Raw genomic sequence first — 26613 nt, forward strand, 5'->3', positions numbered from 1 at the left:
ACACTTCTAAACTTCCCTTATATCCTTTATGGTCTGTAAAGACATCTTAGTTCAATCATCCTCAACTGCTCTGCACTTAATTCCACAGCTTCTGAGTAAGAATCTCAAACATTTAAATGCCTCTGTATCAGGCCAGATAATTGCTGAGATCACAGGCTAGGGATACAGGCAGAGCTACAGTTCCATTAGGGTTGTTCTACCACTCACTGGTGATCTAGGGTATATTCCGAATTTTTTTGAACTTTGAAGAATCTAGAATAATTTCTCCTACTTCGCAGGGTTGTAGTGGGGGTAAAAAGTCACTAGAACGATGTGCTTTTCACTGAGGAAACATGAAAAAATGTTACTGATGTCACCACCACCACCATCATCATCAACATCATAACAGGTCAAGGACATATTGCCGCATGGAAGTTCAACATTCCCTCGGCCGTGCACACCTTTCTTTTCAAGTATTCATAGTCTATGTGGGGTCCTAACATCATAAAATATCAAAAACATAAGTCCTTATGCTTTTTTTCCCTCGTAGCTAATTTTGGCATCTTTCATCTCTATCTATTTATGTCTTGGTTCAGCATATTCTTGTCACACACAGAAGTTGCTTCCAAAACAGACCCCAATGCGGTGTCAAGTGGCAAAGACATCTTAGACTGTACATGATACAGCTCCGTGGGCCTCCGAGTTGGCAGCACTGGGTTGACTTCACCAGTGTGTGACAGGTGAGGGACATGGTACTTAGGCGTGTGCTCTGTGCAACAAAGGCAGTGGCAGATAAATTATAGCACAAGCAGAGGATTCAATTCTTCTCTCTTAGGTTGTTTTCCCCATGTTCAGATGTTCGGAGGACTTTCCTGCCCTGTGCCCCTGACAAGAATATGTTAGTTACATCCTACTGGAAAAGTAGGTCACAACTGCAGATCAGGAAAGTTCTTATTTGTAAGCAAGAGGAACCAGATATGGCTGATTTAAGCAGAAAAGGAAATTTTTGGAAGGTTATTGGTTAGATCTCAGTTACTAGAAGCAGACTGCACAACTGGAAGCCACGGCTATTCTACTGAAATCAAGTAATCATGCCAAGCGATATTATACGTCCCCACTTGCCCTGCTGACCCGGCAGGAACAAGATACAGGAGGCTGACACAGACACTGGTGTCCTTGATTCTTCATATCATTTATTTCTAAATCAAAATCTAGGACATCAGTGTAATTGGCCAACTCGAGGTCACCTGACTGTCTCTCAGCTGTAAGGGAGACTGTGTTAAGAGAGTAAACAATGTATCTGGTATTTCCAGCTTGTCTCTGTTTCTCACCAAGACTCACAAAGTGGAAAATTCCCTAAATAAAGAAAGGAATTTCAGATCAAATGCTTGGAAGTTAAAAACAATAACATCCAACAAATTCAGATGTGGAATTATACACACAGAGTACATTTTTGGAGTGATTCAGACCTAAGTTCATACCTTGAGCAAGCTACTCTTTCAGAGCTTCAGTTTCCTCTGAAGGAAAAACTGCGGAAGGTAATATGTATATAGTAAATTGTGGTACAGATTAAGTGAGATAATATAAGGAAAGTGTCTGATATAGCCTAAGCATTTTATAAAACTATTATTATTATTATTATAAAAATTAACAGGGAAAGTAATAATAAATGTTAATGCAGTGCTAAGGGGTACTTTTATTATCTCAACTAAACATGGGATGACTCAGCAAATATTCTACATATCAGAAAATAACTTGTTAGTATAGTTTTTTATAGAAAAAAAAGGCCTCAAAGGTATAAAAAATGTACCCAAAGTCACTCAGTTTAGAGGTAATGGAATATTATTCAGCTTTTTAAAAGGAGAGCCTGTCGTTTGTGACAACATAAATAAACCTGGAGGTTGTTATGCTAAGTAAAATAAGCCAGATAAAGACAAATACGGCATAGAATAATTTATATGTGAGAAAAAGAAAGAAAAGAGTGGAAAGAAGGAAGGAAGGAAGGGAGGTAGGAAGGCAGGAAGTTAGTTAAACTCATAAAAACAGAAGAGTAGAAAAGTGGTTGCCAGGGGCTGGGAGAGAGTGGGGAAAATAGGGAGGAGTTGCTACAAGGGGTCAAACTTAGCGATAATAAATTTTTGGTGTAAGGATTTAATGTATAACTTGGTGGCTATAGTAGATGATACTGTATTATATAACTGAACTTTGCTAAGAGAGTAGAACATAAGTGTTTTCTCAAACACACAGAAAAGGTAAATAAATGAAGTGTTGGATGCGTTAACTCAGTGGAGAAAATACTTTCACAATGTATGCATGTACCAAATCATCACAATGTTTATTTTAAATATCTTAAAATCTTGTTTGTCAATTATACCTCAATAAAACTGAAAAAAGAAGAGGTAATGAGGGTAAGATTCCAACCCAGGATTATCTAGCACAAAAACCACACTCTTAACCATTACAATATATCCCTCAAAATGTTATGACTATAAAATGCTTAACTCAAGGAAGAATTAAGTGATATTTATTATAACTATGACACTTATTAGGCACCAATTATGTGTTATCATTTACTTCTAACTACAAGGCTGTAAGGTGGGAATTCCTGCTGCATAACTTAAAAGCCCCTGTGGGCAGCTGTGAGGTAAACAGAGCCTGGAATGACGTCTCTCATTTCCCACCCCAGAGTCTCCTCAAGTTTGTTGTTCCTCACACCACCTTCTTAAGATATGGGAATAATGGGTTTCTCACATTAGCACTGGGCAGGGAAATCCATCCATACTTCCAGGTACATATTAAACCTTAGTTTCTCATCACCTTGGAGTCAATATATATTCTAATAATATGTTAATATTAATATAAAGATCCTAGGAATAGTGAGATATATATGTGGAGTATTAGAGGAATCCAAATGGCTTTCTGAGTTGCCAAAGCTCTCTACCTTTAGGGCAAATGTTAGGGTTCCACATATTAATATTAATGTTTAGAAATGAAATTTAAAATAAAATCAATAACATTTATAATTAACCAAGTAGGTATTATGGGCCAGGCTATATACTAGGCACCACTCATCTTTCTGGGGTCCTTCAAAGCATACATTATTATTTCTATTTCATATAACAAAACTGTGTCCAAGCAGGTTAGGGACTTTCCCAAGACCACAAGCTAGGTTACAAGAGAAGAAAGGCAGGTTTTATTTATTTTTTTAAAAGATCTTATTTATTTATTTGACAGAGAGAGACACAGTAAGAGAGAGGGGACACAAGCAAGGGGAGTGTGAGAGCGAGAAGCAGGCTTCCCGCTGAGCAGGGAGCCTAATGCGGGGCTCGATCCCAGGGATCCCAGGACCCTGGGATCATGACCTGAACGGAAGGCAGAGGCTTAACAGCTGAGCCACCCAGTGTCCTGAAAGGCAGGTTTTAATGGTCAAAATGGCTATGGATGGTATAAGAAGAGTATACCTAATCAAATGTGTAAAACTATCCTAATGCATCATTAGGGTTTCCTTTTCTTTTCTTTTTTTTTTCCTTTTCTCTTTTCTTTTCTTTTATTTGACAGAGAGAGACGCAGTGAGAGAAGGAACACAAGCAGAGGGAGTGGGAGCAGTGGGAGAGGGAGAAGCAGGCTTCCTGCTGAGCAGGGAGCTCAATGTGGCACTCAATCCCAGGACCCTGAGATCATGACCTAAGCCAAAGGCAGCCGCCTAACAACTGAGACACCCAGGCACCCCTCGTTAGGATTTCTTTAGAGTAACTTGGATGCCCTAGTGAATACAATAGTTGTAGAGATTAGAAATAGTTTAATTAGCTGATTACACACATCTACTTTAATATTCTTGGTGACAAGGAGCTAACTACCTGACAAGGCAACTTCTTCAACTTTTAGAATCTCTAGGCGTGAAACGCAGTAACATCTTACTGTCCACAAAGTCATCTGGTTCTATCTAGGGGAATAAAGCAGAACAAGTAGCCACTATTCTTGACAAATGGATACAATTTCAGTTTTTCAAAATGTGAGTGTTCCATTCATTCATTATAATAGATCTATCAAATAGCTTTGCCTATTTACCAATGGATAGTATACTACAAAAACATGGTAAGTCATTTAAAGGACTAAATGTCACCTCATTGATACTGTTATCAATATAATTTATATTGGCATTTTGTCTCACACTGACTTGAAGGACTATGGAGGGAGCTCCATGTCTGCAGACCACGGCTTGATCACCTCTGCTTGACAATACTCTTTGCTCATTTCCTGAAAGGACCAAGGATATATGCTTGGATTTCTCAATTTACTCATCCTACCTGACAGCACACACTATCTAAGCTGATTGGATCAAGACACCCCAAGCAGGAGACCCAGAGTTTAAACTCCTAATTGCTTTTAGAAGGAAAAGCTGCCCCTCACTACCACAACCCTCACTTGTTGCTGCTAGCCCTATCATAGTTCTTAATAATCAGCATTTCATACTAAAAATTAACACTGCTTATCTGATGGCAAGCACACAACTTCAAATGTCATTTTTATAAATAAGGCGAGATTCTTCAGAGGGGTAGACTCTTTCCGACAATATGAGGAAAACATTTACATTCTCACACTGCCCAAAAGGAAATAAATTCATTATAAATTCAAGAGGGTAACTGATGATGTTCTGTATGCCTGTGTTCATTAAGGGTTTTTTTTAATAGTCTTGACAGTATTATATTTCCATATGAATAAAATAAAAATTAGTAAGTGAAATCAAACTGCATTATATAATATGTAAAGAATAAATACATTATTATATACAAAGGTGTACAGATCAAATGAAGAAAGATGGATAAAGGTCATAATGTCATAAGAAGAAGGACAGCCAGTTAATATATGAACATATGTTCAACTGTACTATTATTAATCAAAGAATTACAATTAAAATAATTGTCATATTTCACTCATCAGAATTACAAAAACTTAAAATATTAATAATACTAGTATTGTTGAGAGTGTAAAAACCACACAGGATGTAAAATTTTTAGCAGAAAAGTAAGGCAGTGTAACCTTTTTTGGAAGGCAACATGTCAGTACGTACCAAAGTTGACAGGCAGTCATCCATGTTCCAGAAATCCATTCTAAGGAAATAAATGAACAACTTCTCAAAGAAATGGGAAGAAGGATATTTCTGTCATTGTTTAGAGAAGCAAAATATTAAGCAGTAGAGGGCTGGTAAGATAAATAATGGAATGCTGTTCAACCATTAAAAATTATGATGCAATTTTTTATTAAGTGATATGGAATCACGTTCATAATCTAGTACTAAGTAAAAATATGTTTGCATTGTGTTTGTGTGCACCTTCCCTCACAAAAAAGTCTCAGAAGACACCTTTAAAAATGTAATAGAGATGATTTATCAGAAATGGAAATTTGAGGGTTTTTTTCCTTTTTTCCTTTGTATCTTTTCCACGTCTGTAGTTTTTGTACTAAGTATTACTTTAACAATTAAAAATACTTTCATTTTCAACAAGAAGATAGATTTTTCTAATTTCCCATTCATTTTGCACCATGGCTCAGGGTACATGTGTAAACGAAAAAAACACCCCCCCTTTTTTTTGGTCCACATCAATTTACCTTCCACAAATTTATCATGTGAAATTGGTAAAAATTGCAGAGTAAAACTTTTAGGGTTTGAGTATTCTATTACCTTTGGAAGCATTGGAGACTTCAGAATAATTTCTTTCAGCTTTCATCTGATACTTAGGTGGGGGTGAAATAGCAGGATGGAAGGAAATAGACAGTAGTCATTTTGAACTAGGAAAGCCAGCAAGAGGCAATTTGCTCTGTTTTCTTTTTTTAAGATACAAGCTCCCAAGTTTCAGCTCATATTAAAATGTACACACACACACACACACACACACACGCACACACACACACACACACACACTTTCTCTCTCTCTTTCTCTCTCTCTCTCTTAATCCACTACCTTAGACTGATCACTCCTTGTGGCAGAATTAACGGGCTGTAGATTAGAGCTTGTAACTAACTCCTCCAGATTATAAAGGCATCATTAAAACCAACCTAAGACAACATTCTCCATCCCCGCTTGCAACTATGTGTGGCCATATTACTAGTTCTTTCCCAAAGAATGTGACCGAAAGTTATATGAAAAGTTGACATTTGAAGGATAATGAGTTGATAATTGAGCTTGCCTCTCCCCTTTCCCTTTTGAGACAAATGTAAAGCCACGTGTTGGATGTGGTGGGTTCCCGAATCACTGAGCAGAAAACAGACCTTGGAACTACAAAAGACCATACTGAATTACTGAGTGGGTAGGTAATAAAACTCCAATGAGTTACACTACCGCGATTCATGGCTTATCACCTGGAGTTCAATAACACTTTTTTTTTAGGCCTCAATGTCCTCATTTGCAAAATAAAGTATTTGAAGGAGACCAACTCTCAGTTTCTTGTAATGCTTTTATTTTTCGTACTTTTTAATTCTCAGAAACGGTCCACGTATTGCTTACGTTCTCAGTTCACCAGCAAGTCTACTTTTTTCTTTCTTTTTTTTTTTCCCTCCTACAGAAGCAGGGTCTTCAAGTTAGGGAGACATCATAGTAGACTGTTGCTTTAGTTTGAGTTCTGAATCCAAATATGGGATAAGAAGAAACAGTGAGGACCTGGAGAAATGCTTTTGACCAAGAGGTGTGAGAGATAGCAGGCTGAAGAAAGTTCAGTAATAAAGAATTCAGACAGGAGAAATGGATACATAGTATCTAACAGATTTGTTCAGAGACACTTCAGAAAGGAAAATTTGTAAAAATATAAAGATGAAAAAAAAATAGCAGGCATGAAATGCTTTTTGGTCCCTAAATGAATTTTATTTTGAAAAGATTCATATCACTTATATATGTATCATAAATTTATCTGTCCACTTCTTCCAGAATTTTCTAAAACCTTACAGAACATCTGCAGAAAGAGGATGTCATTCCAGGATAATCAACTGCAAGTTACTAAATTAAGATCAAAATGTCCTCAACCTTGAACAGTTTTCAAAGAGTTTTTAGAAGAAAGGAGGTCTCTAGAGGATTGTATAATTATATAATTGTACCCTTTCTAAGAGCCTATTTACAGATAAGTAAAGTTTCCCATCATTCTTTAAAGTAAAATACATGAGATAAAATAGAGTTGGTGGGTGTTTGTTTGGGATCATGGGGAGGAAGTCTGTTCAGACTGCTAGTTATCTAATCAATAACCACTCTTTCCCTATTCCTTACTGTCAGAGCCCTGGTTTAGGGGACCTCATTATCCTTAAGGTTAAGGTAGTCAAGTTAAACCTTTAACTGCTTGAGATCTAAATGGAAGTCTGCTGAAGATCTGTAAGAGATAATTTGCTGTTTCATTTTAGACAGTGCCTCTCTGCTCCCCACCCCCGATACTCTCCCCCTGCCATAACACACACACAACACACACTCTTTTATCTTTCTTTTTTTCCCTCTTCTTTCCTTGTTTTATTTCTTTAAGGATTTTATATATTTATTTGACAGAGAGAATGAGAGAGCACAAGCAGGGGGAAGCAACAGAGAGAAAGAGAGGGAGAAGCAATCTCTCAACTGAGCAGGGAGCCCTACACAGGACTCATTCCCAGGACCATGGGATCATGACCTGAGCCAAAGGCAGATGCTTAACTGACTAAGCCACCTAGGTGCCCCTTTTCTTTTCTTTCTTCCTGCCTGAATGGTCAGAACACTGTTAGAGATTCAGCAGCCACCTTGCAACAATGGGGATCACAGCAACATGCTAGAGATGCAGGAGCTAAAAGATGAACAGAACCCAGTCCCTTGCTGACATTCTCAGCGGCAGAATTAACTAGAGGGACCATCTCCAAACTTCTTGTTACATGCAAAAAGTAGGGTAAGTCACACTTATTTTCCGTTAGTTCAGCAAAAGCCATTACTAAAAGATACAGAATTCTAACCCCAGGTTTCTAGAATGCTACTCAGCATCCCATAGTTATACTCTTGTTTTAGACTCCTAATTACCCGATTTGCTTAGGGTAGGTGTGTGGGGTTCCTCGGGAAGGCCTGATACTCTCCTCTTCCTATAACACACACGCCAAATGAGTAACATATTTGCGTCCACTCATCCTTCTATCTACACTTGGAGGCCAAGGAGACCTTCACTAATGACCTTTACTCCTCTCAGAATGGTTAAGAATGTGGGTTCTGGAATCAGACTTTCTAGATTTGAACTCTTAAACTGCTACTTACCAGTTTAGGACTTATACAAGTTAATTACCTCCTTTGGACCCCCATATAAAATGGGGACATGAAGTAAACACCTATATACTTTACTGAAGGGATTAAATGAACAAGCAAAGTTCTTAAACAGTGTTTTCTGAGTCAGTCAATTCTAGCTACTATTGTTACCTCTGACTAATTAGGGTAGAATCCCCTTGCCTCCATGGGTCTCTGTCCATGTCTCTTCCATGGCACACACAATCTCATACTGCAGAACGTTGAAGATGTTTTCCATAAGCAAGTGGTAAGTCGTTCTTTAAGTGTTGTCCCTGGACTAGCGATATCAGCAACACCTAGGGACTGATTAGAAATATAAACCCACTGATTCAGAAAATCTGGGGGTAGAGCCCAGAAATCTGTGTCTTAATACTCTCAGGCAAATATGATGCTCATTAAAGGTTGAGAGCAACCAAGAAAATCCATCTCAGACTCTCTTGGAGGTGCTCACCAAAAAGAGTTTCCTGGACCTCATACCTGACCAGTTGGAGAAGGGGATCAGGAATGGGCATGGTTAGCATGCCTGCCATGATTCTTCAGCACATTAATATTTGAGAATCACTGTCATTGCTAATGTGAGGCTCACTCTGTTTTTCCCGTGGACTGCCAGACTTCCTTGCAAGGAAGGTCTGTGAAAATTTGTATTTATTATTATTATTATTCTAGAATCTCTAGTGCATAGTGCAGTCTCAGGTGCAAAATAATTGTTCATTAAATGGGTCTCTGAAAAGTCTCCAGTAGAGCATCAAGATTAATTCCCTCAGATGAAGAAATACTATGCACTCACAAAAAAACAAAAAAACAAAGCAAAACAAACAAAAAACTGCTTAGAAGTTTAATTCTTTGAATTTCCTTGCCAATTCTTAGTTTTCATCATTTTGGATAATACTTTTTATAATTTTAATTTTTTTGTGTTTCAGGCAGTATTTTCCTTCTTCAATCAGAGAGACAGAAACATAAATACAATTAAATATTTCCTATTTAAAATTCCCAAGAGTAAATAGGTATAAGGGAAATGTAAATAATTAAACCATCAAATTACCTTTTGAGGTATGTCTGTAATGCATATATCTGAGGGTACTAAAGATTAAAAATGTACTAAGACATTTGAAACATGCTATATTGTTGTTAAATCAATTCAATCTTGTGTAAAGTGGTAGAAATATTTTCTTCAACAAATACATCTGCAGATATAAAATCACAACCACAAATCTACAAAAACAAAAAAATAAAAAAACAAACCAGCTACTGAATTAAATCCAATTGGTTCTCTTTCTCTGCTTTGTGTGTGTATCTGCTAATAATTTCATTTGCTACTGGCTAGCAGAAGCCCAAATTTAAATATAAATATATATTTCCTCAATTTAAAACTCCTCATATATATGAGCAATTATATATATATATGTGTGTGTGTGTATATATATATGTGTGTGTGTGTGTGTGTGTATGTTTATCTGTGTGTATATATGTGTATATATATATAATTGGATATATATGAATAATTTTCCATTTAGGAAAGTATATCTGGTGTCCCATTCTTTTCCCTATGAATTCTAAAGGAATACCACTTTCTGCTCTTAACAGTAAAATGTCTGTCGACTTCAAGGGTAATTTAAAGTTTTATTTATTTATTTATTTATTTTGAGAGAGACAGAAACAGAGACAGAGAGCATATGCACAGGGTGGGGAGGGGCAGAAAGAGAGGGAGAGAGAGAATCCCAAAAAGGCTCCAGCTCAGCATGGAGGCCCACACAAGACTCGATCTCATGACCCTGAGATCATTACCTGAGCTGAAATCAAGAGTCAGATGCTTAATCAATTGAGCCACCTAAGCACCCCTACTTCAAAGGTAAATTAATCAGCATATTTGAAAAACCATTGTTTTACCCAGTGATGTACTTACTGGGGATTATAGGCCTCAGTGCCATTGTCAAGACTTTATCCATAGGAAAGATAAGGAGGTACTTGTTTGGTTTGTAAAAAGTAGGAGTAGTGGGAGATGGTGAGTAGCTTTCTGCTAATGATACCTGATATCCATATATTTGTGTAACTAATAAGCCCACTTTCTGTACCCAAATCCAAAACCCTTATATCATTAATGCCAGGCAAAAAAAGTAAGATTCACGTGTCTGCTATATCATGACATCACAATGCCTGTGAACTCATGTGAGCATGTCTTGGCTTTGTCAGTGGGGCAAACTAGGGCCTAGGACCAACTACCACCCCAGGCCAGGCAAAGCAGTCCAAGACTTCTTTAACTGTTGTGAGAGAGTCTCTGGAAGGGGTGCTCACTCTACTATGATGTGTATGTTCTTAAATACCTTTGTACATAGCAGGCATCAATATATGTTGAATGAGTAAGTGAATTGGTGTCATAAAACAGATCTCATACTTAACATAAGGAAAATTCCATTCATAAGCTGGAATTCCTCCCAATTCCTCCTCATCCCCTATTAAACTTGCAATCAAACAATTATAAAAATTTAGAGCTGAAAAAATTTTAGAAACAATCTAGACACCACTCACAAAGTTATGTAACTTTAATTTAGTGGTAAAAATCACTGATTTGGGAGTCAAACAGATGTGAATCCAAGCTCTACTTCTACCATATTTCAGTGAGCAAATAACTATTTCTGAGGCTTTATTCCATGTGTGCATTATGGGGGGATCATAATAATACATATTTTTACTGTATGACTATCAGGGGATTAAATGACACAATCCATTTACAATGGTTAGCTAAGTGCCTTGCACCTAGTAAGCACTCAAGACATAAGCTAATAGAGGAGAGATAAAAACAAAATAAAACCTCAGTGACTGACTACCATTCCAGTAGTCCCAATGGTCATAATGACCTTCCATTCAGCCTACTCCCTTTCCTTTAAGACTAAGGAGAAAAGGATGCTTAAAATTCTTGATCTCTGCAGAAATATGAAAGGTACTCTCATTCTTTATATTAGTTCTCTAGAAAACCAGTTTGTAGCTCTAAGATGTATCTTCCCACCCAGCCCCACACCTGCCAGGATCGTATAATGTCACAGTAAATGGAAAAATCAACAACATATAACCAACAAGCTAAGTTACAAGTCAGTGAAGATTTATAGATTTGATAGAGACAATATGAGTATATTATTATACATTAAAATAAGATAATATGAAGTACTTAATCTAAAAACAAAACAAAACAAAAACCTGAAGATCTATAACTTCCACAATAATCCTTATAAAAATAACCAGCTAAAAATCTATTTAGAAGGTTTTTTAATAAAAAGACTTTCTCTACATAACTTTTAATGCACAATTAATGAGGACAATTCAACAAAACTCAAATAAATATTTGCAGATGTACTATTAGAAGAAAAGAACAGAGTTAGATGCTACAGGCCTAAAATTATGTTTCAGGATAAGACTCTAAACTTGGCCTCAAATAAATTAACATGTAATAGAGTGGATGAGCCATGTACAGAATGTAAGAATCCTAAAAGGCCAAAGTAAGTGCTGAAAATAATATGTAGGGATTCTTAAGGAAATTAAATATTGGTTAATTGATTCAGCAATGGCAAAAAGGAGCAATTTCCCTTTGACTGGTCTTTGAAGAGGTCCCTTTCTCTCCCTACTAACACTGAGGCTAGGATAGCATGGGGAATACAGGAATATGGGGATGAAGAATTTTCTCTTACCTAAGTGGCTGGAAGCAGATTTTCTTACCAGGATGTGGTGTAATAATATTTAAGAGCTGTTGAGGTCAGAGAGATAGGGGTTTAAATATCCTGGCTCCAGCTCTTGCTATCCGTCAAGATGCTTATTTTTTCAATACCTCAATGTCTTTTATCTATAAATTGGGGATGATGAAAATCAGGTCTCCCACCTGAATATGCGAACATGATATGGTGCATATACAGGGCCAAGTTTGGTGCCTGGCACACCGGAAGCGCTCAGTATGGTCAGTTAAGTGGCACCAATGGCAATGGTAATGGTGGTAGTGGTGGTAGTGGTGGTATTGATCCAACCTCCCCCACCCCAGGATGGGCTCTGATGAGGAGCAAAGTTGAAGGATTTCTTCCATCATGAGGCTTTAAAACAATTCTTAATAAATGTAAGCTGATTATTTAAATGGTTATGTGCAATTTAAGAGAAAGAAGGACATCCGATTTGCTCAGCTACTTAACAGTATTAGTAGTGATAGTACTTATGGAAGTTACAATGTATTAAGTGATTACTATATGCCAAATAGTGTGCTAAATGCTTTATTAAATTACTATAACAATACTATGCAGCAGGTCATAGTAGCTTTTTATCAGCTATGAACTCACCAGAGTTACAAAAACACCTAGCATGTCACGGTCAGCATATAATGGAAAAGAGTTCAAATTCAGTCTGTCAGATTTGTTCTTAAGTACTGAAGTATGAAATTAACCATTTTGCCCTTTGCTGATTTCCCTTTGGAGGCTTGGGTATTATTCTCAGTCTCCCCCCGGATGAAGAAAAGAGAAAATTGTTGGCCTCAACATTCAGCTTCCCTTTTCAAATCAGGAATTGTTTCAACAAGCAGCAGTGAATGCTATCTCCAACTCCAGTCACTTTGGTGACCAGGTGTCAGATACCAGTGGAAATAAATGCTCTGTCACAACCTTACCCATGTAGAGAAACATTACAGAAATGGTAGGGAGCAGGAGGTAATAGAAGAATGCATAGGAGAGATATTATCTGGCCTGGTGGTGGTGGTGATGATGATGATGATCACAATGGCAATGATAAATAGACCTTGCTGTGCTCTAGGCATTATGTTAAGTGCTTGGCATGGGTAACTTCACTTACTCTTGAAAACAGTCCTAAGAGGATGGAATATTATCATCATTTTATAGATGGGAATAGTGAGGTGCAGGTAATCAGGTAAACTGATCAAGTTTACACAGTTAGCAATTGAAAGAAGGAATGTGAACTATATCCAGTGTCTCCAATCTTAATCATTATGCCACACAGCCTTCAGAAGATAAAAAAATTCCAGTGATCTCTTCCATAACCCACTCCTGCACTGCAAACTTAAGTGAGTCCGAGAGAAAGAGCCAGCAAACTTGGAGTGTGGCAGCTGAGAAAGTCAGTCATTTCTAAACAATGTACTTTACTCATAAGATACAGTTTCTGAGATAATCTTCTCAACCAATATTCAAGAAAAGGAAGCAAAGATTTGAGTGTATGCCCCAATTTACAAGGAGGGTAGGACTGCATATTTGACATTGGGTTAAACTATTCCAGAAAATGTGGTCCCAGGGACGCCTGGGTGGCTCAGTTGGTTAAGCCACTGCCTTCGGCTCAGGTCGAGTCCCACATCGGGTTCCTTGCTCGGCAGGGAGCCTGCTTCTCTCGCTGCCTCTGCCTGCCTCTCTGCCTGCTTGTATGTACTCTCTCTCTCTCTCTCCGGCAAATAAATAAAATCTTAAAAAAAAAAATTTAAAAAAAAAGAAAAGAAAATGTGGTCCCAGTATACATACATGCTAGTAGATCTTCCCCATGTACCAAATCTAAAGCCAATATGTCATTTCCATGTTGTTTTTCATAATCCCACCCTTTTAGTGTCTGTCATTCATCCTCTAGCGTCTTACTCCCTCCATTTCTGTACAGAAAGATGCTAAGTGTATGTTCTCTGATGTTAAAAGGGTGTGTTATGACAGGGAGCCACGGTGCCTCAACATTTTTTTTTTTCCATCTTAATTCTATTATGCCAACTCCACTGAACTTAATTATAGGAATACAGAATTACACAATTACCCTCTGTTCCGTTCTTCAGATGCTATATTTTGATAAAATTTACTACATGCTGTTCTCCCCCTGAATACTAGAAATGGATGTGTGTTGATATAAAATTTGTTATAATTACAATTAAAATATAGCTTACATAATGACAGTGTTAAAATACAATTATAGATGTGCAGAGACAACATGGCCATGCATTTTTTTAGTATAAGGACATGCTTAGACCAGTATCTGATAGTCGAGTGAATAAGGAACAGAATTTTGGTTAAGCTACAAAGGGTATTAAAGGATTTGCAAAAGCCTAAAGGGAGCTTGCAACTAGTAAGATAAAAATCCCCCCAACCAAAAAAAAAAAAAAAAATCCCCCCATCCCCCCACCATGTTTTCAATTAAAAAGTGAATGGAAGATATGAAATGCCTTGTGAAATTGTTCAAAGTAGGTGCCATAATGGGATATTATAAGAAAACCCCATTATTTTTCCTTGAATACCTAGGTCATTGCATAAATTCTCATGTACAACTGACCCTTGAACAACATGGGTTTGAACTATGTGGGTCCACTTATACATGGAATTTGTCGATAAACACAGTACAGTACTGTAAATGTCTTTTCTCTTTCTTACGATTTTCTTAATTATATTTTATTTTCACTAGTTTATTGGAAGAGTACAGTACATTATACACATAACATACAAAATATGTATTAATCAAATGCCTATGTTATCAGTAAGTCTTCACGGCAGTGGAAGATAATTATTAGTAAAGTTTTGGGGGATATGAAAGCTATATGGATTTTCAATGGTGTGGGGTAAGTGCTTTTAACCCCACATTGTTCAAGAGCCAAATGTATTATCAGTGATGTAAATTCTCAACTGAGTTTTAAATTTTACATATATATATATATATATATGCACATAAACATATATATATTGCACTGAACTAGATAGTTCAAAATTATTTTTAATAATATAGATACTCTATCACAACTAACTTAAACCTTACAAAATATAGTTATTGCTACATTACCACAATGAAAAGTGGGAGCTTGAAATGTTATTATAATGTTTGCAGTATGGTGTTTTGACTTAAAATAATTGTCACAAATACTGTTAAAATAATTGTGATATCATTTTGTTCAGTTTTATTGCAAAAAAAAACTATAGGATTTGTTTTTATTTCATGTAATTGTCTTCAACTAGAAGCTATTAAATTTTTTGAGAACACACAGTGTTAACTGTATTCTCTTTATTTTTATTTTTTAAAGATTTTTATTTATTTATTTATTTAACAAAGAGAGTGAGAAAGCACAAGTAGGGGAGCAGCAGGCAGAGGGAGAGGAAGAAGCAGATTCCCTGTGGAGCAGGGAGCCCTATGTGGCTAGATCCCAGGATCCTGGGTTCATGACCTGAGCCAAAGGCAGATGGTTAACCGAATGAGCCACCCCCCTGTATTATCTCATTTATTCTTTTTTTTTAAAAAGATATTATTTATTTATTTATTTATTAGTGTGTGTGTGTGAGAGAGAGAGTGCATGCGCGCACAGGCAGGCAGAGGCGGAGAAGCGGTCTCCCTGCTGAGCAAGGACCCTGATGTGGGACTCGATCCCAAGACCCTGGGATCCTGACCTGAGCTGAAGGCAGTGGCTTAAGCGACTGAGCCATCCAGGCATCCCTCATTTATTAAAATAGCACTTCCATGTAATTATTCTTAACATCACTATTTTATTAAAATGTATCTCTAGCCCAGACCTTTCTTCATAACTGCAGACTTGTATTTCCAACTGTGCAATCAACATCTCTGTTTATATGTCAAAAAATTTCTCAAACCTTTTACCTCCAAATCTGTTCCTTTATTCCTCAGTTGTGCTCCACTCCATCTGAAGTGGTAGTAATCCCACCTTTCCAGTTGCTCAGGCCCCACATCTTGGATTCACCTCGTCCCCTTTCTTCCTTTCACATTTCCCATTTGATTCACCAGAAAATACTGTCATAATCTTCCAAATGTATCACTTCTTGAAGCACTTGTTGCACAAATCACCAACAACTATCTCAGAGACATCTGTAATCACCTCCTGAGATTATCCCTGATTCCTCTCTTTCCCTCATCCTCAACACCACAGATGAAATTCTTTTAAACCAAGAGACAGATCATGCCCCACCTCCGCTAACATCCTACTACACTGCCTACACTTAAGGTGAAACAAAATGCATGTGATGGTTTCCAATGACTTACTTCATCCGCCCCCTCATATCTCTGACCTCAAGCCCTCCTGCTGCCCCTTTCTCTTCCCGACTTACTCAACTGTAGTGGCATCCCTGATATTCCTCAAACCTGCCAGGCATCTTTCTGCTTTGGAGTTCTGACACTGGTTGTTCCTGCTCGCAGGGAGTGGTCTTCCCCTAATCCATTCTGACAATTCCCACGCTTCACGTCTTTGCTCAAATGCCACCTTATAAAACTCATCCTGACTACCATAGTTAAAAATAGAGCCCACCTGTACACTCCTCAGCATTCCCAAACCAACACTCTTCAGTGTGCTGCACATTCTTTCCCTTGTCCCAAAGGGCTCATCAACTTCTAACATACTCTAGGACTTATTTATAACATCCATCTGTTTCCATGTGAGAGTGTAAACTGAGAGACAGAAGAATGGAGATAGGAGGAAGGGCAGAGGAGAGAGGAGGAAGGACAGAATGGGGCGGGGGGGGGGTCTTGTCTATTTGAGTCACTGATATATCCAACCATGTAGAACAGTGCTGAAGGGGGAGGCTTAATAAGTATTCCTGGGGAAAAAAGATATCTATAAAACTAGTAGTAAAGCTCAAAAGGTTTAAATAAGTTCTTCACGATTCTGCACTAGAAATGGGTCACAGTGGACTTCAAACTTGGGGCTGGCTAACCTCAAAGCCCACTGCCCTGAACCTGTCTGGTATCTAAGCCCATGGCATTCCTGATTCACCTGAATCAGTGCCATAGAAATTCTAATTCCACTGAATACTATCACTAAACTGTGTTCTCTCTCTCAATCTGTGTAATATTTTCCATTTTTAAAAAAAGATTGTATTTATTTATTTTAGAACACTAGGACTGGAGCTCAAGTGCCTAGTGGGGAGGGGCCAAGAGGGAGGGAGAGAGACAAGCAGATGCTACATGGAGCAGAGAGCCTGACAGGAGTCTCAATCCTACCACGCAGAGATCTAAGGACCCTGAGATCATGACCCCAGCTGAAATCAGGAGTTAGATGCTTAACTTCCTGAGCCACCCAGGTGCCCCTAATATTTTCCATTTAAACAAAGAAACAGAAGGAGGAAATCCAACATGGATTATTATGATAATTTTACAGTAAATTTAGCAATAGTGACATTTAAGAAATAGTAATATTTAATAATAGCGTAATAATAATAAAATAAAAGCTTTTGAATGTATTAAACCCTCATCACATGCTAAACTCGGTGCTAAAATATTTCCATGTATATTTTGCGCAATCTTTATAATTACTTTATCAGACAAGTACACTTATATCATTCCCATTTCAAAGATAAGAAAATTGGTGAAAGGTACGGTACTTGTTTGATCAGGGTAAGACTGGTAATAAGTGGCAAGTATGAATTTAAATTCAGATCTAACTCCAGAATTTTATTCTTAACCCCTACATGAAAATTCTATGATTCCTTTGATAAAAGTATGTTTTCTCCAGGAAAATATCCCACATTATCTCTGTCTGTGCTAATACATTTAGAACATAGTCAAGTTTAAAACATGATAAAAATGTTTAAGTAGTGCTTTAACAAATGGAAATGTTTTCATCTAAACAATAATGCAGAAAAGCAGGCTGAGCCTTTGAAGTGGATTCCTTGCTATCTTCCAACAAGAACAAGAGAAGGAACTGGCAGCTGCAGAATGGAGAGAGCACAACACCCAGAGCTGGAGAGTTCTGTAAATGACCAATTATAAAACTATTTAGCTGCAGCACTTTTATAGCAAGAGGCAAAATAATCCATTAAACTGAAAATTCTCCTACCCCTCACTCCATGGCCCACACAAACATTAATGTTGCATTTATTAGGATGTATTTCCTGTGCTCCATCAACTTGACTTTCAGCAATTGTATTAATACAGTCCTATCACTTTGCACATATATCTGAATGATGGATTTTCCCACTTGAGGTTTGTAGAAAGAGTGGAGTGAATGAAATAAAGTTCAGGAACAGCCATCATCATCCATAATGATGGGCACTGAATCAGGACAAGAAGAAACATCTTTTCTCATTTGTTTGAGAGAAAAGCCTACTATGTATTCATTGCCTACATACAGGGCTATCTGTTGAATAATGGCAAACAAGCATCTTTCACTTGGAGGTGAGGATTTGTGTGCTCAAGTCTCAATAGACAGAATTAATCTCATTGCGGAACTGTAATAATTTTTTTTTTTTCCCCTGCAAACGGATGTGGTTAAGGAATCAGCAACTCTGATGTTGTCCTCAAATCACCACAATTTCAGGGAAGGTGAGTCTATGATTATTTTAAGTATGTCTGCACAGGTGCAACAACTGAGCAGCCTAATGGTTAACAACCAGGGTAATGTCAGGCAAACCACTGAGTGTATCTAGACTTTGCCACTCACCAACAATGTGACTTGGGGCTCTGAGAATCACTTCCTTCAGCAGTACATAGGGATGATAACATGCCTTTTGCAGAACTATTGTAAGAACTAAATGAGATGAAGTACTTACAGTGCATGGCATAATGGCTCATAGCGAAGATGAAGTTATTACTGTGGTCACTACTGTTATTGAAAAGAAATAAGAACTTCTGATCTTACAAAATGAGATATGTATCCTGTATCATTGTAACTTCATATTATTTTATTTTGACATAATAATCCAATAACTTGATCCAAGAAACATCTAGTAGTAAGGATAATTGAAAGGAGGTTACTTGTCAAACATGGAAATGCCATCATAGTAATGGCTGGCATAATGCTCTTCTCAGATATTTACCTGTAAAAAGATTTTGTTTTGCCTTTAGTAAGTGAATAAAACACATATATTTGCTGTGCCAATTGACAAAAGGTCCATGAATTAATCAGTCTGACTATATGTTGCATAACTGTCCTCTAAACAGTGATCATATACACAGATGTTGGGAAAATGTGTTTGTGACTCTTCTTTTTTGCCTACAAAAAACAAGTAGTTAGGCTGGATGCTTACTGTAGAGTAACCCAGGAGTTTAATGCACTTTGTACTCCATTATGCCATGAAAAATGCTTCTCCGCCCTGGAGACATCAACAAAAGATTTGTTTTAATGAACGGAGCCAAGTAGGGTTCTAAAGTTTCCAAATAGGAGGCCTCTATGCTGCACTCTACATCAGAGGTGTTCACCTTCTCTCTCAACTGCATCAGGTTGTGATAACAAATGCTTAAAGTTAATACAGCAAATATTGGGAAGAGTGGGGAAGAATGCAGAGTTGTGAATATCCCAGACCTAGGCTAGAGCATTATGTTTAAAGTGAAGAAAATATCATATATAATTTTTCACTTCATGAATGTCAGTCAGCAAACCTTACATTAACTTAAAAAATCACGTGTTTTGGTTAGGAGGCTTTTAATTCCACAGGCCTGAAAACAAATTCAAAATAGTAGAAGAAATTTTTTATTAATTTATTTATTTTAAGAACAAGTGCTGGAAATTCAGGGATGCAGCTAGATTCGGATATAGCTAGATTTGAGAGTTTCAGAATATCTTCAGGGCTCTGGCTTTCTCTCAGTCACTCAATCCTGCCTACTTCCCTGTGACTTTATTCTACAGAAAGCCATTGGGAGTCCCAGAGTCATATCACCCTAGCTTAGAAATTCCGGAGAGAAGAGCCAATTTTCCCATTTTCTTCTGGCAGAAAAGTCCTGGGAAGGATTTTGATAGGTCTAGCTAAAGTCAAAAGTCTACACCTGAACTCATCACCTGCTTTGCCTGAGTTCAGCCAGGGGGCTCATCCCTGGGGCCAGGGAGGAGGCAAGAAGTCACTATCTGGCAGCATTGCAAAAGAAAGTCTGGGGTTTTTGCAAGATGAAAGGGAAGAGAACACTGGATAATAAAAGTTATATCTGCTACTATAAAGCCCATAGTTCTTGCTACCTACCTGGTGTATTATAACCATGCAGTAAGCTGACCCAGGAAGTCATTTTCCTCAGTACCAGCCTTGATATACATGACGAAAGAGCACACTAACGAAACAAGGGATAAGGTTTAAACATGGGAAATCAGCGAGGCTGATATTAACTAAGATATCCATGTGAAAATATTCTTTAAAAGTTTTCCCAAACTTTTCAAAGTGGGAGCTGGAAATTCAATGCCATGGGGTTTGGATAAGAGCAGGTTTTCTTCAAGCAAGCTATGACCCAAAGAGATTAAAAAACTTAGAAACTACATTTGTTTTTAAAGAAAAAAAAAACACATGAGGTAATTGAGGCCTAGAAAGATTAAGTGACTTATTTAGGGTAAGAGAGTTAATTCATGGCAGGACTGAGATTGGAGTGTACTTTGTGTAATCCAGTTATGGTCTTTGAAGTCCATGACACTATCTATAGATGTAGGAAACAGAGCATTTATGATTTGTTATACTCTCAGTGTTTATGAAATTGAAGCAAAGGCATCCATTACTTCAATTATTTTTGAAGAGAAAAATCTCCAAAGACATCTTAATGTTATGGGCACATATACATAAAATACACATGTAGAGGTATCTTCAAATATAGTATGTGCCTGTCTCTATCCTTCCCTCTCTGCTTTTTTCAAAAATGTCCCTTTAAAAATTGCCTACTCACCATCTGTTAGGTAAATTTCCTGAAACACAGTAAATGTGGAGGCAGAGATTGTTATAGAGCCTATTCCAAATGGCACTGACACCTGTATTTATGAAATTTTGTGAAGAGTTAGGTTAGAGTTATTAAAAAAAAAAAGTGCCCACTATAGTAATACCACACTAACCTAGGTACCCAGTTCTATCCAATTACATAAGATAGAAAGAGAGAAGAGAGGGAGCAAAAGAAAGGAGGAAGAAAACTAGGGGTGAAAAAAAATATATATATATAATGTCCCCAAAGTTGGAGATTATATTCAAGCTTCAATGAACAGGACAACATTTAGAAATTTACAAGTGTATTTCATTTAAGTTTCACAGGTTTAGATTTGCAATATGCCCCACCAAGAGTCAAGTTGGCCACTTTTTCCATTTAGTTGCTTTTGAAGGGACAAAGCAACTGAAATAGACACCATCCAACTCCAAGTCCATAGCTTAGACCATGTCACTGGCCATGAAATATTGTTCATTCAGAGTCAGGATGTAGTGAGAGTAATTTATACGCTCAGAGTGTTTGCTCTCGAGTCAATAACAGAGAAGCCTTGAATAAAAACATGCCCATTACTTTCCACTATAATATATCTTACTTATAGCCCACAAAAGAGTGGTCGGGAGATTTATCCTTTGGACACCATATTATATAAGCTCTCCACTTTAAGCCATCCCCACTCTCTGATTATTTTTTAAATATGTTACTCATAGTCAAAATTAATTTACATGTAATCTTTCTTAGCATTAGGAAGGTATTATTTTGTACAGGCTCAGAAACAAATCTCCAGAAATTCCTCCCTGATGCTTCTTTGAGGCTGAAAATGCATTGCAGTGTGGTTGCAGTGACTTAATTCTAGTTGGCAGAGCCCTGGCCACACACTAATTTCATTAGCCTCAAATTCCTAGATTTGAAAGACCCAGCAGACATCATTCCTGTCCTCTGACATGTCACTTACTAACCAATTCAGTGTGCATAGAAGAGAGAGAGAGAGAGGACTTGCTTAACTCATATCTTCAGTCTGCTATACCAGTAGACAAATGAAAATTCAAAGTCATAGACACTATTTACATCTGAGAATTCATTCTTGCCCAGGTCCTCATTCTCAGGAAAGAACTACATTCTAGTTTTTGCTGGCAGCAACAGCACTTGCTACACTTATTACTATTTCATTACTCTTTCCTGTCCTCAATCCCCACCCTCAATGTGTAGCACTCCCCCATTTGAGTCACTAAGTATTCCTTCCCCCAGCCCAGAAGCTTATCTCACCATAAATTTTTATCTCAAATGATAGGTTTGGTATGGTCCCCACAGCAAGCCACAGGGCTCAGGAAAAGAAAACTCAAATATCTGGAGAGCTAAGAATTCAATAATTTAGAGGAGGGTTTTTTGTTTTGTTTGTTTGTTAGTTTGTTTGTTTGTTTGTTTTAAACATAGGACAGTCTTAATTGAGCTGAACCCTGCATTCCCAGCAAAGATTCACCTACCATTCTTTTCCTCTCTCTAAATTGATTGTGCCTTTGAACAATGGGTCCGTGTACCACAATTCTCGCTATTCATTTTGCAAGCTTACAGAGGCTGGGAAACTGGGGATTAGACTTGCATGCCAGGAGTTCCTATGATCACGTGCAAAAAAGGCTACTGGAAGAGACTGTTGGAATATATAAATATATATTCCAACACGGGCAATGGTTAAGCATGTTGCCCACACCAACAGTTATACCCAGCTCACAGCACAAGCTACAAGTTGGTGCATTCCTCCTACTACCAGCCTCTTCTCCATAAATGCAGGTGAAAACTGGGGGCTCTTTTCCCCTCAGCTGTTCAATCCAACATGAATAGCTGCAATTTGCAAATTAGAGGAAAATGACAGTGTTTTCTCTGAATGGTTTTAGTCCCAACCCACACTGCTAACATTGGCATTCGCTTCCTTTCCTTCCCAGCCCGGGGAACGAATGGGGGAACTAAGCATAAGGCAAACCATTTCTTTTCCTCACAAGAGCCTCAGGTTCACACACCAGAGGAAGAATCAGCTCCCCCTGGAATCTTTTTCAGCAAACACAGTCCCTCAGCCTAGTCTGCAATCCTTCTCTTGACTTTAACATTTCACTCTTTTTCGACAGACAAGCCCATCTGCAGCACTGCCTGTGCTCTGAGGGAAGAGAGAAACAGGCACCAAAATAATTTAAAAATGTGAGACACCAAATGTGCCTTCAACCCCCAGGGCTCAGGGCTCACAGGGCTGTGAGTCACCCCAGTGGTTCTCAGATGATCTCTGACCTCACTTTATCCTGCTGCACTGCCCTCTTAAGTTGTCTGGCTTTAAAAGCTCAGGCAAGAAGGAAAGGCTTCTGGGTTTTGCTTACAATAGCCTCGCCTCTTCCCAAAAGCACCATCTCAGAATTAAGGGTGCCCCCAAAGCATTTCTGAGTTTGCAAATAGGGATTCCTAGGGATTCCCGGGACAGAACACACAAGAAGTGTTAAGGATGCTCAGAAGATCAGAGGGGCCACACCAGGCTGCAGCCTTGGGCAGGCACCTCTCCTGGTGCACACACAAACTTCACACTCCTAGGAGCTGATGTGGTGACAGCTTGAATCTCTCAAGGAATCCCCTCCAGAAACCCAGTACCCTAGGGAAACCATTTGGAAGGGACCCAATTCTTTAGATATAGGGAGCATAAGGGCACCAGGGTTAGCCAGAACATCTGGAGAAGGGATTAATTGGGTTTGGACACTATCAGGCAGGGAGAGGGCTGTGTATTAGGAAAGGATCATCTCAAGACAGAGATGAACAAAAAAACTTGGGGTGGGGGGAGAGGGAGAGAAAAGAAAAAACCAGAAGAAATTGAAAGAGAAGGAGCGAAAAGGAGAAAAAGAAGGAAGAAAGATAAAGAGATACACCGGAGAAATAAGAAGGGAACCCACAATCACACAGATCCTGAAACTCAATTTCTTAAAATCCGAAATCCATCCATTTATACCCAATGCAGCACAGGAGCCACGGGGCACAAAATGCAGAAGCAGGCGGAGAGAGAGCACTGCAGTAGAACCCACCGCTCAGCTGCCCCGGATCCGCCTTCCTCCCATTTTCGGCATTGCCCTCTGGCGCCCAGAGCAGGAGGACCGCCGGCTTTACTCAGCGCACCCTAGTGCCTCCCTCAGGAGCCTTCTCTCCTGGCTCCGGGAATCGTCCGCGGAGCCGAGGATAGAGGTTGAGGGTCTGTGTTAGGGAGGTCGTGGGAAATGATGGGCGGAGGGTGGAGGCAGCGAAAGCGATTTTGTTTCGCAGTTAGCATGAGCTCATCTCTGGGCTCTGAAGTGGCTGGAGTAGAAAGCTGATCGCCCAGCTCCTGCCAGTGGCCGGAATGCAAACGCAATTTAGACGGTGCAAACAACTGCCCAGAGTAAATCACCCGGGGGTCGCGTCTGCGGGTGGCATCTCCCCATTTGGAGAGCGTCCCCGTGCCTTCCACCCCATGCCCTCGCGGAGACAGGCTACAGGTCGGGAGATCCAACCTGAGAGACATGGGCAATTAACATCCACATGTAGGTGAAGACCTAGCCCTCGGTTTAAGATGTGCCCCCCTAAGCTCTTCTCGAAAATTTCCAAGGGAGCTGCGGCTTGCTGGGCGGCTTGGGGCTGGGAGGGAAGCTGGGGAGTTGAGAAATGCCCAGTTTCGAGGCGTCTTCTCATCTTTCATATTCCATGAGCTTAACCGGCTCTCACAGGAGCCCGGCACTTTTACAAGCCTGTTTTGGACCATATTTCACTCTAATGCAAACCCATTTAAATCATCGCCTTGTTTTTCGCAGATTGCTTCTTGTAAATGGGGCCATAAATCCAGGATGTCAAGCCGGATGGAGTGGAGCGCGGACAGGGGAGAGATGGAAGGGAAATGAACCAAGCAGGGAAGGTACCTCCTCGGGTGGGGTGGGAGGGATTCGCAGGATCTCCAGGGTGGAAATGAGCGAAGGCTGACCTGACCCCGCACCCCTGGAGTCCAAGCCAGCTTTTGGAATTAAGTGCGCGGGGAGCTAAAGCGCGCTGTGCCCCGGAGGGAGCGCCTCCCTACCTGGAAGAGCCTCAGGATGTTGGCTACCATGATGGAGACCGAACTCCCCGAAGCCCCAATCACTCCAACTACTTTCTCCGGCTTGACGAAAACCGGAGGCTCGCCGTTGGTGCAGCGCACGTCGGAGGTGTCCTTCTGGATGAGCGCCTGGACGAAAGTGAGCGACTGTTCGAGCGCGTAAGTGTCCCTGGAACAAGTGTCCAGGATCCGCGCGCCCAGCGTCACGTTAGGCAGCAGGTTGGGATCGCTGTTGATCTGGTCCAGGGCGTAAAGCATCGCTTCCAGCCTGTGGATCCCGTTCTCCCTCTTGATGTCGCCGCAGGGCACTCCGCTAGGACCCTTGGCATGCACCGGGAACAGCCCCCCGAGGGTGACGTCCCCCTCGATCCGGATAGAGTGCGGGGCGTACATCTCCTGGCCGCGCGCCGCCGCCGCCAGCGCGCACAGGAGCACCTCCAGTACGCAGCAGGGGAACTTCATCAAAGTCAGGACGCGGAGCAGCTTCCCCAGCTGGACCATGCTGCTCCGGCTACTGCGGTGGTGGCGGCGGCGGCGCTGGAGGGGATGGTGGCGGGCTTGCCGGGCTCCGGGCCCCTTAGGGTGAGCTCCTCCGGGGAAGCCCAGAGGCTCTTGCAGGCACGGAGGGTGGGGGCGCCCGGTTAGGGGCGGCCAGAGAGGCTACGGGGTCCCGCGGCGCCTGCCAGATTGGGGCTCCGTGCGCTCCTGGATTCGCCGGCCGGCGCGCTGCGCTCGCGCTCCCCGGTTTGCCGCTCGCGCTCTCCAACAACCCAGCACTGGGGAGAGGGCAAGGATTGCTATCGCTTTAAATGGTCGTTCGGCTCCCTCTCCTCCTCCTCCCACTCCCTCCCTCCCTCTCTAGCTCTCCGACTCTCCCCACCCTTCCAAGCGCCCGCCCTCCCCACTGGTTTGCATCATCACGCAGGGAGGGGCTGCGTGCTGAGGTAAGGAGGGGGGGGGAATGGGTGGGCGGCTAAGCAGGGAGTGCCTCGGACTGGGGAGTTTCGCGGTCCCCAGGGAATCTAGGATTACAGGTCTTAGGCGAGAGCTGAACTCCTTCTCCCAGCTCCCGGCAGAAGCCTCCAGCTCGCCCGCCTGCACCCACACGCACCTTCTAGGCACGGGTGTCATCAACCCCGAGAGGGGGCGGCGATGTCTGGAACCGACTGCTCCCAACCCTGAGGTTGGGAGCCCTAGCTGTCAGATCTAGGAGAATGCGAGGAAGTCGCTAGGTGGAGGACGCAGTGATGAAGGGGAGCAAGGAGATCCCACTTTCTACTACTGATCAGTCTATGCCAGTTTTTCTCAAGAAAAAACACAGAGAGGGGAACCTGATTGACGACTTAACCTTTACCCTGAGACTTCTTGGGGCGAGGCACTGAACTAGCTCTTAGGAAAACACCGCAAGAAACGCTAGGAATGTAAGTGCACCCTTGATCTTCAGGGGTTACTGGAGCCTGAGACGGATGGACTAACTGCGGTCTCCAGCAAATCTGTGGCAGAAACCTCGGACTCACTGCTTTCCTTCCTTTCATCACCTAAGATGTAACAACTGAGAACTCTGCAGAGCGCACGTTCTTCTCTGGCACTGACAGGTGCAAGGCTCCCTCCTACCCATTTCCAGAGATACTTCTGGGCTGGTGACAGGTTTTTGCGGGCAGGAAACAG

General features: G+C 40.3%; 1 protein-coding gene across 2 annotated transcripts in view; it reads right to left on the bottom strand.

Annotated features, from left to right (window-relative positions):
• The window catches only part of GRM7 (glutamate metabotropic receptor 7), a gene marked incomplete at both ends in the record, with an annotated part of 875705 nt that extends 850259 nt beyond the window's left edge, over positions 1 to 25446 (bottom strand). For both annotated transcript variants that reach the window (XM_080824214.1, XM_080824213.1), the window contains one exon: positions 24928 to 25446. In XM_080824214.1, the coding sequence (XP_080680340.1) occupies positions 24928 to 25446 (519 nt within the window). The remainder of the gene's footprint in view (positions 1 to 24927) is intronic.
• Positions 25447 to 26613: the final 1167 nt, after the last annotated feature.

This window comes from Martes martes (assembly GCF_963455335.1).
Source record: "Martes martes genome assembly, chromosome: 1".
NCBI classification, from domain to species: Eukaryota; Metazoa; Chordata; class Mammalia; order Carnivora; family Mustelidae; genus Martes; species Martes martes.